The 18,228-nt window shown below is 41.4% G+C and overlaps 1 protein-coding gene across 3 annotated transcripts; it reads left to right on the top strand.

The window, feature by feature from the left end:
* The first annotated feature begins 4,992 nt into the window (after positions 1 to 4,992).
* LOC119286475 (protein translocase subunit SECA2, chloroplastic-like) lies at positions 4,993 to 17,087 on the top strand. 3 transcript variants are annotated; one of them, XM_037565855.1, is made up of 30 exons: positions 4,993 to 5,323; positions 5,413 to 5,482; positions 5,583 to 5,647; positions 5,740 to 5,860; positions 6,255 to 6,346; positions 6,509 to 6,574; positions 6,855 to 6,919; positions 7,005 to 7,092; positions 7,185 to 7,250; positions 7,345 to 7,460; positions 8,012 to 8,102; positions 9,406 to 9,489; positions 9,619 to 9,711; positions 9,800 to 9,895; positions 9,984 to 10,069; positions 12,214 to 12,292; positions 12,366 to 12,479; positions 12,625 to 12,720; positions 12,798 to 12,861; positions 12,958 to 13,247; positions 13,714 to 13,769; positions 13,886 to 14,003; positions 14,109 to 14,189; positions 14,513 to 14,592; positions 15,234 to 15,288; positions 15,381 to 15,450; positions 15,524 to 15,713; positions 15,821 to 15,944; positions 16,294 to 16,368; positions 16,447 to 17,087. In XM_037565855.1, the coding sequence occupies exons 1-30, from the start codon at positions 5,012 to 5,014 to the stop codon at positions 16,618 to 16,620; spliced, it is 3,177 nt and encodes a 1,058-aa protein (XP_037421752.1). In that variant the 5' UTR covers positions 4,993 to 5,011; the 3' UTR covers positions 16,621 to 17,087. The 3 variants fall into 3 exon arrangements, with proteins under 3 accessions (XP_037421752.1, XP_037421755.1, XP_037421753.1); XM_037565858.1 differs by lacking the exons at positions 4,993 to 5,323; positions 5,413 to 5,482 and having other exon boundaries at positions 5,584 to 5,647; positions 6,284 to 6,346; XM_037565856.1 differs by lacking the exons at positions 4,993 to 5,323; positions 5,413 to 5,482 and having other exon boundaries at positions 5,584 to 5,647; positions 6,197 to 6,346.
* Positions 17,088 to 18,228: the final 1,141 nt, after the last annotated feature.

The raw sequence follows: 18,228 nt of genomic DNA, 5'->3' as shown, positions 1-18,228 counted from the left end.
AGGCACAAGATGACGATGGCCATATCATGTCACATATTTTGATTGCATGTGATGTTTATCTTTTATGCATATTATTTTGCTTAGTACGGCGGTAGCATTATAAGATCATCCCTTAACTAAATTTCAAGGTATAAGTGTTCTCCCTTAGTATGCATCGTTGCGACAGTTCGTCGTGCTGGGACACCACGTGATGATCGGGTGTGATAGACTCTACGTTCACATATAACGGGTGCAAGACAGTTTTGCACATGTGGAATACTCGGGTTAAACTTGACGAGCCTGGCATGTACAGACGTGGCCTCGGAACACTAGAGACCGAAAGGTCGAACGTGAATCATATAGTAGATATGATCAACATAGAGATGTTCTTCATTGATGACTACTCCATCTCACATGATGATCGGACATGGTTTAGTTGATTTGGATCACGTATCATTTAGAGGACTTGAGGGATGTCTATCTAAGTGGGAGTTCTTACGTAATTTGATTAATTGAACTTAATTTATCATGAACTTAGTCCTGATAGTATTTGCATATCTATGTTGTAGATCAATAGCTCGCGATATAGCTCCTATATATTTTTGATATGTTCCTAGAGAAAAGTTGAAAGATGATAGTAGGAATGATATGGACGGGGTTCGTGATCTAAGAATTATCCTCATTGCTACACAGAAGAATTATGTCCTTAATGCACCGCTAAGTGACAGACCTATTGCAGGACAGATGCAGACGTTATGAACGTTTGACAAGCTCATAGGATGACTACCTGATAGTTTAGTGCGCCATGCTTTATGGCTTAGAACCGGGATTTAAAAAACGTTTTGAACATCACGGAGCATATGAGATGTTCCAAGAGTTGAAATTGGTATTTCAGACTCATGCCCATGTCGAGAGGTACGAGACCTCTGACAAGTACTTTGCCTACAAGATGGAGGAGAATATCTCAGCTAGTGAGCATGTGCTCAGAATGTCTGGGTACTACAATCGCTTAAATCAAGTGGGAGTTAATTTTCCAGATAAGATAGTGATTGACAGAGTTCTCTAGTCACCATCACAAAGTTACTAGAACTTCGTGATGAAGTATAATATGCAAGGGATGACGAAAAATGATTCCCAAGCTCTTCGCGATGCTAAAATCAACGAAGCTAGAAATCAAGAAATAGCAAGAGTTGATGGTTAACAAGACCACTAGTTTCAAGAAAAAGGGCAAGGGAAAGAAAGGGAACTTCAAGAAAAATGGCAAGCAAGTTTCCACTCCTATGAAGAAGCCCAAACCTGAAACTGAGTGCTCCTATTGCAAAGGAAATGGTCACTAGAAGTGGAACTGCCCCAAAAACTTAGCGGATAAAAAGGATGTCAAAGTGAACAAAGGTATATTTGATATACATGTTATTAATGTGTACTTTACTAGTGTTTGTAGCAATCTCTAGGTATTTGATACTGATTTAATTGCTAAGATTAGTAACTCAAAATGATTTGTAGAATGAACATAGACTAGTTAAAAGCGAGGTGACGATGGGTGTTGGAAATGATTCCAAGGTTGATATGATCACCATCGCACACTCCCTCTACCTTCGGGATTAGTGTTGAACCTAAATAAATATTATTTGGTGTTTGCGTTCAACATGAATATGATTAGACTATGTTTATTGCAATACGATTATTCATTTAAGTTAGAGAAGAATTGTTATTCTATTTACATGAATAAAACTTTCTATGGTCATACACCCAATGTGAATGGTTTATTGAATCTCGATCATAGTGATACACATATTCATAATATTGATGCCAAAAGATGCACAGTTGATAGTGATAGTGCAACATACTTGCGGCACTGTCGTTTAGGTCATATTGGTAGCACATGAAGAAACTCCAATGGACTTTTGAAATCACTTGATTATGAATCATTTGATACTTGTGAATCATGCCTCATGGGCAAGATGAATAAAACTCCATTCTTCGGAACAATAGAGCAAGCTAATAACTTATTGGAAATAATACACACCGATGTATGCGGTCCAATGAGTGTTGAAGCACGCGACGGGTATCATTATTTACCGATCTTCACAAATGATTGAGCAGATATGGGTATATCTACTTAATGAAATACAAGTGTGAAATATTTGTAAAGTTCAAAGAATTTCAGAGTGAAGTGGAGAATCATCGTAACAAGTAAATAAAGTTTCTATGATCTGATCGCGGAGGCGAATATTTGAGTTACGAGTTTGGCCTTCATTTATAACAATGTGGAATAGTTTCACAACTCACGCCACTTGGAACACCACAGTGTAATGGTGTGTCCGAACATCGTAAGTTCGTAATTGTACTTTATTAGATATGATGCGATCTATGATGTCTCTTACTGTTTTACCACTATCATTTTGAGGTTATACACTAAAGACAGTTGCATTCACATTAAATAGGGCACCGTCTAAACCCGTTGAGACGACACCGTATGAACTGTGGTTTGGCAAGAAACCTAAGCTATCGTTTCTTAAAGTTTGGTGTTGCGACACTTATGTCAAAAGGCTTCAGCCTAATAAGCTCGAACCCAAATCGGAGAAGTGCGTCTTCATAGGATATCTTAAGGAAACAATTGGGTACACCTTCTACCACAGATTCGAAGACAAAATCTTTGTTGCCAAGAATGGAACATTTTTAGAGAAGGATTTTCTCTCGAAAGAAGTGAGTGTGAGGAAAGTAGAACTTGATAAGGTAATTGTACCTTCTCTCGAATTGGAAAGTAGCTCATCAGAGAAGTTCGTTTTCGTGATGCCTACACCAACTAGAGAGGAAGCTAATGATGATGATCATGAAACTTCAGATCAAATTACTACTGAACCTCGTAGGTCGAACAGAGCATGCTCCGCACCAAAGTGGTAAGATAATCCTGTTCAGAAAGTCATGTTACTAGACCATGACGAACCTACGAACTATGAAAAGCTATGATGAGCCCAGATTCTGACAGATGGCTTGAAGCCATGAAATCTGAGATAGGATCCATGAAGGAGAACAAAGTGTAGACTTCAGTGGACTTGTCCGATGATCGGCAAGCCATTGAGAATAAATGGATTTTCAAGAGGAAGACGGACGTTGATGGTAGTGTTACTATCTACAAAGCTTGAGTTGTCGCAAAAAGGTTTTTCGATAAGTTCAAGGTATTGACTACGATGAGATTTTCTCACTCGTAGCGATGCTTAAGTCTGTCCGAATCATGTTAGCAATTGCCATATTTTATGAAATCTGCAAGTGGATATAAAAATGCATTCCTTAACGGATTTCTTAAAAAAGAGTTGTATATAATGCAACCAGAAGGTTTTTGTCGATCCTAAAGGTGCTAACAAAATGTGCAAACTCCGGCGATTCATCTATGGACTGGTGCAAGCATCTCGGAGTTGGAATATACGCTTTGATGAGGTGATCAAAGCATATGGTTTTATACAGACTTATGATGAAGTCTGTATTTACAAAAAAACGAGTGAGAGCTTTGTAGCATTTCTGATATTATATGTGGATGCCATATTGTTGATCGGGAATGATATATAATTTTTAGATAGCATAAAATGATAGTTGAATAAGAATTTTTCAATTAAAGACCTCACTGAAACTACTTACATATCGGGCATCAAGATCTATAGGGATAGATCGAAACGCTTAATATGACTTTTACAAAGTATATACCTTTGCAAAATTTTGAAGAAGTTCAAAATAGATCAGTCAAAGAAAGGGTTCTTGTTTGTGTTGCAAGGTGTGAAGTTGAGTAAGACTTAAAACTCGACCACGACAGAAGATAAAGAGAGAATGAAAGTCATTCCCTATGTCTCAGCCATAGATTCTATAAAGTATGACATGCTGTGTACCAGACATATTGTGTACCTTGCCATGAATTTGGCGAGGGGTACAATTAGGGCTGAAAAAAAAGCTCGAAACTCGTGAGCTAAACGAGTAGCTCATGACTCAGCTCGAATCGACTCGAACTCGAAGAATAACGAGTCGAGTCGAGCTTTAGTTTAAGATCGTTTATAAACCAAGTTAAATGAGCCAATCTCACGAGTACTCATGTAACTCGTTAGGCTCGGTACAAAAGATCAGCCACTCCCAATACCAAAAAAAGATCAGCCACTCAGCGCCCTATGTCACATGCGCACAACACAAGGGTTGGCCGTTGAAGGCCTAGTCACCTAGGAGACTCATGTGTTACAAGGAAATTGCTATTGTTTAGTGATATATATATATATATATATATATATATATATGTGTGTGTGTGTGTGTGTGTGTGTGTGTGTGTGTGTGTGTGTGTGTGTTTAATATATACATAACCAATTTTCATAATATTTGACAGTTTTATGTTCATATTTTTAACAAGCTAAACGAGCCAGCTCGCAAGTTAAACGAGTCGAGCCAATCTTGGATTTGAGCTCGTTATAATAACGAGTCGAGCTAGCTCGTTAGCGACACGAGCTCTAGCGAGTCAAGCCGAGCTGGCTTGACTCAGCTCGAATTCCAGCCCTAGTTACAATGGTGATCCAGAGTAGATCACAGAACAGTGGTCAAAATTATCCTTAGTTATCCAAGAGAATTAAGAAAATGTTTCTCGGTTACGGAGGTGATAAAGAGTTCATCGTAAAGAGTTACGTCGATGCAAGCTTTGACACCAATCCGGATGACTTTAAGTCTCGATTCGGATGACTAAAGTATAAATAAGTATTTTTTTATTTCAAAATAAGTGTCTCAAATTTAGTATAACTTTGTATAAATAAATAAGTGTCTCAAGTTTAGTATAATTTTGTACTAAGTTTATTTTGGGACGGAGGGAGTATATATTAATATATAGAAAAATACGAAAGCCTGGCTCTGGCTCTTAACCGTTGGATTTGCTTGATCGGGCGGGTATAATTAATGTGAGACGGTGTGGCCTCATTAGACACCAAAATACTGTAGCTCGTGGGACCACATGTAAGCCCTCTTCTCTTCCCTGCACTCTTCCTCGTCTCTCGCTTCGACGCTTTCCATGGCCGCCTCCCTCTCCTCCCCTCCCTCCTTCCATCTCCTCCCCGCCCCCGCGCCCCGCCTCTTCCCCAACCCCACAGCCACTCCCCGAGCAAAGCGCAAGAGCAATTGCAGGAAGCCTCGTCCCTTGTCCTGCTCCGCTGCCACATCCCCGTCCCCTTCCGCTTCACTCACCGCCACCGCCGGTGCGGCCAAGGCCGGTTCATGGAGGGACCTATGCAGCCTCAACGCCTGGGTGGTGGGAGACTACTACCGCCTCGTCTCCGCCGTCAACGCACTCGAGCCGCCTCTTCGGAGGCTTTCCGACGAACAGGTGGCGTGCCGCGTGGAACACCCCGCCCACGATTCCTGGTTCCCGATTGCTTTTCGTTGTGTGGGTGATGGATTTATGTGTTCGTGCAGCTGAAGGGGAAGACGGCGGAGTTCCGCGCGCGCCTGGGTCGCGGGGAGACGCTCGCCGACGTTCAGGCAGGTTGGTCTCCTTGCTGTTCCTGTTACTGTTAGTGTTGCACTGCAGCGTTCCCTTCGAGTTGTCGTCTGAGATGCGTTGGTGTGTGTTTGCTTCTGTCCAGAGGCGTTCTCTGTGGTGAGGGAGGCGGCAAGGAGGACGCTCGGCATGCGGCACTTCGATGTTCAGGTATACTAGCTTTGCTCTGTTAGGATGTTCAAGCAATGCACTAGTCTGTTTGGGGGTGATTGAGCTTCGTTTAATTGATGTTTTTGTGTTAGATTGTTGGTGGCGCTGTGCTCCATGACGGGTGCATTGCCGAGATGAAGACCGGCGAGGGGAAGACACTCGTGTCGACCTTGGCAGCTTATCTCAATGCACTGACTGGGGATGGAGTTCATGGTACTGTATGCATTTAGATTATTTGCGTTTTGCCAATCAAAAGTTCTGAGTTAAACTGTACCATTGAGTCTATCATGGCATTGTGCATGGATGAGCGCAATGCATATGCTCGTTCTTTTGTTCTTAAATACCACCATATTCCCCACCGTAGTTTGCTAAAATCATACTATTAAATAATTTATGCATGAGTATATATAAGATATTTTTGTTACTCGGATTATAAACTCTTGCCTGTGTTTGTTGATCCAAACAAAGATGTTTATTCAAGGTTGGTTTGTTGATATTATACATTGATTTGATCCACTTTCCACATTTCCATTGTTAAACCCTAAACAGGCATCCATGTCCTTGGTCCCACTTCTTCACATTTATAAGCACTGTAAACCTTTTTCAGTGGTGACTGTAAATGATTATTTGGCACAGCGAGATGCTGAATGGATGGGTCGTGTTCATCGTTTTCTTGGTCTAACTGTCGGTCTAATTCAGGTATACTTCTACATAATGCTGTTGTCATACTTTCTAGACTCCCTCATCGTTCTGGCTTGGAACCAGTCAGTTTTTGCGCTGTTACAGTATTTTTAGAGAAACGTATGATCGAAGGCAAACATTTAACCTTCTTTCACTCTTTCATCTGTGGCATATGCATAGGCGGGTATGAAGTCTGATGAGAGGAGAGCCAACTATATGTGTGACATTACATACACTAATAACTCGGTAAGATGCTCAGTAGAACAACAACTTTTAGATAGTTCTATAGTGGCTATTCATCTGAGGACCTTTCTTCTTGTAACTTGGTATTATATGTTAAAGTTGTCTTCATTTCAGATTTAAAGTAATACTAAAATAAGTTGTCTTTGAATCTTCTACGAGAATCTGCCTGTGAGCTGCAGCCATACTTGTTAATGAATCCTTTACCTGCTTATCTTGGTTATGTAGTACTTTATGGTGATATCCCAATATATATAGGTTCTCAAAGACTGCTCATAACCTACAGGAGCTTGGATTTGATTATCTTCGTGACAACTTGTCACGTAAGAAAGAACAGTTAGTCATGAGATGGTACATTCGAGGCTGTCCTCTCTCACTTTTTCAGAACTGTGATTTGTTTATTTGTTAATTTTCTGCGTAATACACGATTTGATAGGCCAAGACCATTCCATTTTTCTATCGTGGATGAAGTGGACTCAGTGCTTATCGATGAAGGAAGAAACCCATTGTTAATAAGTGGAGAGGTTTTCCTCGCTATTTTTTTGCTAACCTTGTCCCTCCTATGTCTGGCCTGTCAAAATGCAAGATGTTCACCAGCCTTTCTATCCTATATTAGGATAATAGAGAAGCAGCACGGTATCCAGTTGCTGCTAAAGTTGCAGATCTTCTCATGGAGGGTGCTGTGAGTATTTTCATGTTGCTTGAATTAAAGTTACAATGGTCATGGTTTACTAATATTTCCCACTAATAATCATTGTTTTGATTTATTTCTGCAGCATTATACTGTAGAACTGAAGGGCAATAATATAGATCTAACAGAAGATGGAGTTACTTATGCTGAGATGATTCTTGGGACCAATGATCTGTGGGATGAGAATGATCCGTGGGCAAGGTGCCATCACTGTATTTCTTTTCTAGCTTTTGTCTGCAAGGTGCCATCACTGTTTATTTATTTTGTAGCTTTCTGATCGGTGTAGTTATTCTGCTCTATGGATTTATTGACAGTCAACTCAGCATTTAATATACAGTTCTGTTCAAGTATTAAAATTGCCACGGGAGAGATGGCAACAACTGTGCCCATGAATTAGCCAAGCAAACCCAGATTAGTGGTAGGGGGGCTGTCTATATGGGCCAACTACCACGGGATTTGGCACTGCTGGTGCTATCTGATTGTAATGACCGTGATGATATTTTAATATAAATGCAATCTTTCTCCTCATTTTTTTTGCCTATCAGCAACCCAGAAACATCACAGTTCTTCCATGGTAGTCTTTCCATTTGGTTGCTTGTCACTTGTGCACGTTCTTTCCCCCTTTCACTGTATATCCAAATGGTTGTTTAGAATTAGTGTTACATTATGCAACCGCATGTGAGGTGCGACCAACTTACTAGCAACTTCGACATGCGACATGACTCTGACCCTAAACTTGTTGAGTGCTTCAGATTTGTGACGAATGCATTGAAGGCCAAAGAGTTCTACCGCAGGGATGTACAGTACATTGTCAGGAATGGAAAAGCTCTCATAATTAACGAGGTACTACTATATCAATTTCAAAATTGCTTATTTGCCATATAGGGTGACTTTTTTTTTGAACTTATATAGGGTGACTTAGTTCATTTCTTTTTAAATAGTAGACTGAAACGGACATTCCATGTTTTATTTGAGATCCAAAACCTTTTTTCTGTTGATAATTATACAAGTAAGCTTATGGTCAGCTTCACAGCAGTTTGTTTTTGCTACAACATATCTTCTGTCGGTGCACTAGTCAATCATAATCCTTGATTACTAACCCCACCCCACCTACTGACTCCTTGAAAACCCGATAGAACATAGGAACATATGGTAGTCCTCTTCTTAGCTTCAGTTCACAATTTCAGTGGATCATGCTATCCTTGAAACCAGATAGAACATCGAAAAATATGGCATTCCTTACTTGGCTTCAGTCCACTAGCTATTAAATGGATCCAGTGCATGCTATTCTGTTTTGGGGTAAACTATGTAAGGCTATTACCATGGTCACATGAAGCTGAAATACGATGTACTCCCTCCGTCCGGAAATACTTGTCAGAGGAATGGATGTATCTAGACATATTTTAGTTTTAGATGCATCCATTTGCATCCATTTTTGCGACAAGTATTTTCGGACGGAGGGAGTACTCAATTTTTCCCGTGTTTAATAAATCATTTTTGCACCTGACTAAGGTCCATTCTTTTTATCATTCTGATCCTGCTGGGTTGCACTATTTCAATTTAGGGCCTGTTCGGATCTCCTCCAACTTCACAAAACTCCTCAAATCCAGCTTCTCTTCTCGTCTTCTCACTTCACGCAGCGATCTCGTTCCGTTCGGCAGCTAAATCAGCTTCCCATCGCGATTTTGGGCTGGGAGCAGTTGTTGGGCTGTCTAGGACCATATTGGGCCGGCTAGAACAAGCCCAAACGCCTGGCGAGGGGAGATATTCCTAGCGATGCGTGGCTCTTGAGGGCTGAATCGTTTTCTTTTGCGTGGCTGAGCGAACCGTTATGTTTGGCGGTGGCATTTCAGCTGTAATATGGGGGAACTCCAGATTCTGGTTTTGGTGGAGCTGGGTCTTCCTCGCTCCAGATTTTTACACTACAATCGATCGCTACTTCTCGAAGCTAGCTTCTGGCGGATATTTTGTTCGGCTTGGCTCCGCTCCAGAATTTGGTGAAGTGTGGAGCGGGAGGAGGTCCGAACAGTGCAAAGTTCTTCATGATCCTATATTTGACACTGCCTATTAGTCCATTACAATTGCACATTGGCATATTTGGGAAGACTTTGTTCTGAAACTATATTCCTAATTTTTTTTCCTCCAGCTTACTGGTCGAGTCGAACCCAAAAGGAGGTGGTCCGATGGTATTCATCAAGCAGTAGAAGCAAAAGAAGGCCTCAAAATCCAGGCAATCATTGACTTGCCCATTGTCAATTTGTACATATGAACTAATATAATTTTTCTTTTATTAGTCTTGTCATTGTTTGCGAAAGTGTTTGACAGTTTCTTGTATGCAATGCTAATTGCAATTCATCAGGCAGACTCAGTAATTGTGGCTCAGATTACGTATCAGTCTCTGTTTAAGCTTTATCCTAAGCTTTCCGGGATGACAGGTACTGCTAAGACAGAGGTACGATATCTACTTGGCCACTTCCTGGATAGTTTCTATGTTCATATTATTTATGCTCCGTTAATATTATCATATACTGGTTCTGCAGGAAAAGGAATTTCTGAAGATGTTTAAGATGCCAGTTATTGAGGTGCCCACGAATCTGCCAAATATACGGGTGGACTTACCTATCCAAGCTTTTGCGGTAAGGCTTCTGAGAAGTGAGATCATACCCAGTATTTTCCTTTGTTTATGATGACAAAACATTTGATGTCTACTATTACGTTTTGTAGACTTTAAGGGGTAAATGGCAATATGTCCGGGAAGAGGTAGAGTCTATGTTTCAATTGGGCCGTCCTGTTTTGGTTGGAACTACCAGGTATATTTTCCTTGCAACCTAGAAGAAATGCACTGCATTGCATATTACCAAACATAATACTCCCTCTATTCCCAGAAGGAGGGCGTGACATTTTCTGTGCAAAGAACAAGGTCCAAGGCAGCCTCGTGCTTAGCAAATTTGCCGATAGCCGGACACTTTTGCCCCCGGTAAATCGCCATTCGTTTGAGAACTTAATAGCACGCTGCGAACACCCGTAATCTTCTCATGAGTCGGGCTGCAACTAGGTCTCCCCGTTGTGTTTATTAGCAGAGTCAGGCATGCAAACATCCCCGCACGGGCTCGCTTTCCCCCTCCCGTGCGCTTGCCACACCATGCAAACAGATTCACACGCCCGTAATTTTGAGAGGAATTTCAGTTTCTGCAACCCTCGTACAGATACCCACTCCTCGTGAACACATCACTCCCAGCACCCCACCCCCTTCGATCAATCCACGCGCGTCCATGTTGCTGGTATCACTGAATGAGGAGAAGCTGCACAGGTACGGACTAAGAGCAACTCCAATAGCTCCGTATCCTTTAAAAAAACTACAGTTTACGAGAAGTTGAGGCAAAAAAAGGCCCCTCCAACAGCTCCCTTAAACCCGATTTTTTACGGGATCCCGTATAATTGCGCCCAACTTCCCTCACGTTTATGGGAAGATGACCTTCCTGTATAATTTTGGCAGGCAGGAAACTGCCTGAAACTTCACGAGTGGAACGACGGGCTGCCGCGGCGCCGGCCATCACCTCCGACGTCGGTGCACCACCGCTAGCTCCTATCCAGTCGCTGGACCCCACCGCCTCCGCGCCCGCACCCGTTGGCACCGCCGATTGCCGCCCTTCTCCACCGTGACCGGCCACCGTCGCTCCTCTCCTCCTCCGCCACCAGCTCGCCGTTCAGGCCACAACCACTGCGGCCAACGCCATGTCCGCTCCTGCACGACCAGCAGCCAACGTCTCCATGTTCGGCCGACCCCGCTGCTGCCGCGCTTCCCATGTCCCGCACCACTCTGGCGCTGTCGCCACGCCCCCCATCACCGTGTCACTGACATGCGGGCCCAGCTCTGTTTAATGGGAAACAGGAAAAAAAAGATTTTAGGGGAAGAAATTCTACAGGAACTGAGAAAAGTTGGTGTTAGACAACTTCCCCTAAATTTTACGGTCACCCCATAAAACGACTTTTACAGGAAGTTTTTTACAGGAGCTATTGGAGTTGCTCTAAACAGTGGAGAGATGCCAGTAGCATATTGTCACTGGGAGCAGCGATGCTGAAAACAGAGGTTCCTGCTGAAGTGCCTGTGGGCCTGATGGCAAAGCGGCATGCTTTGCTTGTGTCGCTTTATGCTGACGCCATTTTTCCCAAAGTGTCCTGCGTGTCAATCATTGTGCCATTGTGTTGTTAGTCGGCCATTATCTTGACACTGTCGGCCTCTATCAAAGCTAGCAACTTTCGCAGCAAAAGTCATTGTGTAATTGTCTGCTTGGGTATGGACCGGGCCTGATCGAGGTGTCCTTGAATCAAGTAGGCTGGGAGCACCATAGGGGCAGGGAGAAATAATCTATTATCTCAGGAACTTGGGTTTATTTTTTGCTTGCTTAGTAATGGTAATGATGCTCTCCTTATGAAGTGGACACGTAACAATACAGATATAATCAATCGCAATAATAACCTATCTAAACTGTACTCTGTTACAAAATGTAGGGTGCATTTTAACTATCCAATCCATGCTTTGACTAACAATTAAGCCAACAATGCATTAGGTATGTTATATAAACTTGATAACATTGGATTTGTATTAGAAAAAAACACTTTCTTGTGATTGTGATTCTGTAGCTATCAATAAAATAGTGTACAGAATTTACGGTCAAAGTTCAAAATTGATCAGTCAACATACGACCCTACATTTTGCAGAGGGAGTGGATAGGATACCAATCAATGAATCTTTTTCATAGGAGCAAAAATATTCATGAAAACATATTACTTGTCTGGGAGGAAAATCTGTCTAAATCTTCGATGGGGGCTGTCGCTATAATTACCTCGCCCGTTGGTACCATTCATGGGCATGGACACTTGATTTTACAGTAATTTCTGCATGTGGTATGTTTGTGGCATTTGGAATTAATGGCATATATACCTGTTGCAGTGTTGAGAGTTCAGAATACCTGTCGGATCTTCTTAAGTCTCGTAATATTCCTCACAATGTACTTAATGCAAGACCAAAGGTATGTATGTAAACTCCTGATTTAGTTTAACTTATTCTTCCATGTTTGGAGCTAATCGAATCGTTCTCGGCAGTATGCTGCGAGAGAAGCTGAGATAATTGCACAAGCTGGAAGGAAACATGCAATTACAATTTCAACGAACATGGCAGGCAGAGGGACAGACATCATTTTAGGTGGCAACCCTAAGGTTAGTATTTAATCTCTTCTCCTTTTTTTGGGTATTTAATCTCATCTCTTGATAGCTCTCTTCGTGTATATATATGTGAAAGCAGAAAGCCAGCAGAGACTTTTCTCTCCAGGGCTTGATCAGTTCATTTTTCTGTTCTTGGTAGATGCTTGCAAAAGAAATCGTAGAAGACAATGTACTTCCATTTCTGTCGCACGACACCCCAGATGTCGAAACTGAGGGGGAGTCCACATCCCACAAGGTGATTATTTTTGTGATTTTTTAGCCATCCTAAGACTCCAAAGGTGTTTCTCACTGTCACCTTTCGTTTTTTGGCAGGGTCTTTCCAAGATAAAACTCGGGCCATCGTCACTAGCTCTGCTTGCCAAAGCTGCAATCATGGGTTAGTAATAAGTGTTGGACTATCAGTGGTTGTATGTTCTATAACCTGTAACGAGGTTTTTTATTGCGTGGCTCACTCCCCCATGTATTCTTGTAGCAAAATATGTTCACAAAAGTGAGAGCAATGAATGGTCTTTTCAGAAGGCAAAATCCACTATTATGGAGTCAATTGAAATGAGTAATACAATTGGGTTGGAAAAACTACAAGAGTGTGTGGCTGAAGTGACTGAGATGTACCCTCTTTGTGATGCAATAGCACTTGCTTATGCCACTGTTCTAAAGGATTGCGAAATTCATTGTTTTGACGAGGGAGCTGAGGTGAAGACATTAGGTGGGCTTCATGTAATAGGAACTTCTTTGCATGAGTCGCGCCGAATTGATAACCAAGTAAGACACTCTTGATGCTGCAGGGTACACTCTGTTAGGCATGATGCTTAGGCTTGTTTGTCAGATGTGATTTGAAACTAAGTAAGTTTTAGCTACCAGGTCTTTGGGGGAAATAATTTCAATAAGCTGCTTAACGTGGGCACATAAATGTAGAATCAACTGGCATTAAATTACAAACAGAATCTATTAAGTTCTGTCTTATTCCGTTCTGTTAATTACATACATTTTACTGTAAATAAATTCAATTTTCATTTTATTTGTGGCTGTTTCTATCTCTTTCATGGCTGCCAGAGTTCTTCAAAAGCATCACATGCAAACTTTGTGCTTTTGATGCAATATGTTGTCTGTCTTATTGAATTAGTGGATTTTGTCAATTCTTTGAATAAAAACTTGCTGAGAATATAGTTCTGTGTGATGAAATTTGTACTGCCACAGTTGCATAAAATCTGCAAGTTTTTTTCCGCAGTTACGTGGTAGAGCTGGCAGACAAGGTGATCCTGGTTCCACACGGTTTATGGTGAGGTATGTCTGTTCCTGAACAAAAAACACTTGTGTAACACTAAACTATTGTAGCTATTGTAGCATCTGATGATCCTTTTGCTTGCCAAATCTAACTGTCTCTAACTTTGGTCAACTAGCTTACAAGATGAAATGTTCCGGAAGTTTAATTTGGACACAGAATGGGCCGTGAGACTTATATCAAGGATAACAAATGGCGAAGACATAGCGATCGAGAGCAATGCTGTTGTAAAACAGGTCAGATTACATTTGTTGATGTGCTAAACATCGATACCTTTAGTTTTGGGATCACAGTGTATTGTCTTGTACTCTTGTTTACATGCATTACTTCTCAAAATGCAGCTTCTAGGCCTTCAAATCAATGCAGAGAAGTATTATTTTGGCATAAGGAAAAACCTTGTTGAGTTTGATGAAGTCTTGGAGGTATATAATTTCTCTCGGCCGCTATACTTCTATACTGTTGTTTCATTCCCTGACCGTTATGCTAAATTCCAGCTATTTTTTTTGTTTTGTTTTTTATAAAGTTTTAGTGGTCACCACAGAATACAGTTCATATTAAGGCCCTTTGATTCATTTAAACCATTATGTTTGTATCTAAATGAAAAAGGTTACTGTTTCTATTGTTCTTAGTTCTTAGTGCCGCAGCTTAATTTTCATACACGTGAGGGTTTAAATACTGAATTGGTTAATGTAATTTCTCCATTTCTTGAATTCCCTTGTTCATGGAGTATCATTCATATTTATAGGTCCAAAGAAAGCACATCTATAGCCTTAGGCAGGTGATATTATCAGGTGACTCTGAAAGCTGCAGTGAACAAATTTTCCAGTAAGTTTGGCATCCTTAATTTGAAATTTATTTAATAAAAAAATTTCAAATGAGAGGTAACGGACATATTCTAAGATACAACATTATTTTAGATAATATCTTAAGAGTAGAAATAATACATTATTGCTTATGCGGATTTAGGGTAACTTGTCAGAAGCATATTATCAAGTAGTAGATGATATGCTGATATTTAATTGTGAGTTTTTAGGAGTTCAGGATTTATTTATCATGCTTGTACTCTGTTCCGTCCTTGTTGCTACCTTGTGTGTGTGTGTGTGCGCGGTGTGAACCTGATGGATTCGTGCTCTGGTGGTTTGCTTTATTTATAAAGCGGGGCGAAAGCCTTTTTCGGTACTTATCATGCTTGTTCTCCTGTGAACATGACATGCATTGATGCTCGAGCACTGCCCTGATAGGTCATAATTTCTTTGCTTGCATGCTCGCTTTTGTCTTAATTGTGAGTTTTTAGGAGTTCAGGAAATATTGATCTTGTTCAGAATGTTCACCTTTTACTTCATCATTATCACTAGCCAGCTATCTATTCCTCTTTATACAAAATGATTCAGTTTTTAAACTTAAATCATTTATCTCTGAAAGTTTTTACCCCACCAATTACATGCCTTCAATTGAAATGCTACTAGGTACATGCAAGCTGTAGTTGATGAAATTATTCTGGGAAATGTTGATCCCCAGAAGGTACTTTATCTTGCCCTGCTTTTTATATATCATTTTTAGAATTTCCTTTTGGTGTGCTATATGTCAGCTGTTCTGATTGCATTTCATTTCAGCCACCTAAAACGTGGGATTTGGCAAAGCTTTTGGATGAGTTTGCCAGTCTAGGCGGAAATTTGCTGACAGGTAATAAGCCTAAATATATAGTGAATTCATGTTCTTATGCAGTTAATTCTTCTGACTTTGAGATACTCTGCAGAAACATTCAAGGAGACCCAAGAGGAAGACCTACAATCATCACTTGAGCAAATACTTAGATATGGCTCTGTGGAGGTCGACAATTTTGTTCTCCCAAACATGCCAGTGCCACCTAATTCATTCAGGGGAATTCGTAAGAAAACATCTTCAGCAATGCGATGGTTTGCCATGTGTGTTGATGATACAACAAAGTAAGTTGTGATATAATCCCATATATGTTTTTCTTCAACATGGAGTTACACATTCGCCTCAGGTATTCATTGTTTCTCTATACTTCATCTATGTGATAAAAATCCAGGAAAGGGAGATATACAAACATTATCAATCTTCTTCGGAAATATTTTGGGGATTTTCTAATAGCTACCTACCTGGAAGTGCTGCAAGAGTCCCGTTATCATGATGCGTACATTAGGGGAATTGAGGTTTGCTTCTCTTACGAATATGTTTGTGTTCTGTGTGGAGGTCAAGGTCATATTCTTTCTTGGGTACTTTGCAAGTGATGTTGCAATGTGCATAGCATTTACTCTGTTCTTATTTCAAGTTCCCATTCATTTTTATCCTGTGAAATTCTGTTTGTGAAAGCATATTATTTACCAACTAGCATAAGATTATAGTTAAAAATAAAGGATCTTGATTGTGGCCTCGTGGGAATGCATAATGGATGTAACTTCGGCATTACTTGACAAGTTATATGTTTCGTCACGACCATTTTATCTTTCTCTCAAGTCAACGCGTATTCTTATGTAATCATGCAACTCTGTTGAATTGAAGAGGGAAGCACTTCTGAAGACACTCGATATGTTGTGGAAGGACCATTTAGTTAACATGAACAAGCTTAGTTCTGCGGTAATTTCAATCTTTCCCTTTAGACTCCTTGATCACCAGTTTTCTGTCATTGACTCAGATTTTATAACTTTTTACTAGGTGAATGTCCGGAGCTTTGGGCACAGAAATCCTTTGGAGGAGTATAAGATTGATGGCTGTCGGTTCTTCATCTCAATGTTGAGTGCCACACGACGATTGACAGTTGAAGCCCTACTCCGTTACTGGTCATCTCCAATGGAATCTGAAGAGATCTTCAACACTGCGGATCAATAGCAGAGTAACATCACATCTGATGAATCTTTTTTCCAAAAGAGACTGCACACCCAGATACTTCTGATCCATGGCCAGTGCAATCTCATATTGTTGGAAGGTGTTTCCTGTCTAGATTGCTGGCTTGGTTCCTCATCAGTGGGGAAGTCTCTTAACACAGGCTTGATTGGGATGGCAGCCAGGTGACATTAGACTTTCTGCTTTCGTATGGATGGCCTCCCCCCGGAGTCTTAGATATAGGTTAGAAGACAATAGACATTAACCACTATCTAGCACGAGTAGATTACTCCAGCAATGAGTTAACTCTGTAGAAAACGCAACTTGATATAGATGAAGTGCAGACAGGGGATGTATATTACATAACTGGATCCAGGTGATGACGCACACATGAAGTGCTCATCAGTTTTTGCCCGTGACAATCAGAGCTTTATTTTATGTTACAACTCCCAGGTAAAATACAGATTCGCGCACATTGTGTTGTCGTATCACACATATATTTCTGTCCAGTCTGTACTATTTTGTGAGTGAAACCTTTACCAAACAACTCATGTAGTGACACACTAGGCCTAAGGCCTCTCACTTGGCTATCATCTCTTGTCAAGTATGAATTGCATGCATGCGGGGTATCTGGCTTGTGGACACGGAACTCTTGAGGCTGTCCTAATGGGCAGGCAGCATTTGACATTTTGTCAAGTCGCTGCTTTCGATGATGATGACAATGCAATCAAACCGAACCCACGGCAAATATTTCAACTCTCCAGATACTTTGCATGATAGAGTCACTGTCAACATTAGTATATCGGCATGAGCTATTTGCGCATTGGCTACCCCCGAGGGTATTCGGCTTCCTTACATTCCGCATATTCCCTCTGGCATTCTATATTGCAAGTGTCGCGCGAGCAAGTATGGAGGTGGTTGGCACGAGTGACGCCGCATGATGGTAACGCAACGTGTCACGGGATCACGTATACGCAGCTACGCTGTCTTCTCTACTTTGGATCTTCCCGGCGTAGCTATCAGGCATGTGTTCATTTCACATAGAAAAAAGCAGTAGCAGAGTAGAGTACATATTTTCTTACCTTACACGCGTTTCATTCATTCGCGTGGGCGGCCTCTTCTCTTCCCCTTTTCCAGCATCGCTCTCAGGACGCGAGATGATCTCACGCCCTCGAGAATGCGTGTGACGTCAGAGGTGACGCGCGCGTGCGCCTCCGCTGTTGCGTGCGCCTCGTCTCAGTAACGCCCGGGTGTCATCCAACTTTATTTTCGATTTTTCTTTCTAGGATGGGATATTGGGATGGAATGAATGGGGTGATCCTGTCGCGTGTCATTCGTGTTGGATGGCAAGTGCCACTCATCTGTCCATCTGAATCTGACCAGCTATATCAGAGTAGTAGCGGCTGGGGGCAATTTGACAAATTTGACATGTGAACAAAATCAAATCACAGAATGAACTGCTCGTGAAACTATTTCACGCGGCTGACCTTCTTGTGTGACGCCCGATACGAAAGTGTCACACTACATTGTGCAACGCCTCATAGATAGGCGCTACACGCCTGGCCAACGTTGCACCCAAACTGCCTAAAAATTGCTAAGTCATTGTGCAGAGCC

The sequence above is a fragment of the Triticum dicoccoides genome, chromosome 4A (assembly GCF_002162155.2).
Source record: "Triticum dicoccoides isolate Atlit2015 ecotype Zavitan chromosome 4A, WEW_v2.0, whole genome shotgun sequence".
Classification (NCBI taxonomy): Eukaryota; Viridiplantae; Streptophyta; class Magnoliopsida; order Poales; family Poaceae; genus Triticum; species Triticum dicoccoides.
Note: the sequence above shows the minus strand (reverse complement) of the source record. Positions and strands in the feature narration are given on the sequence as shown.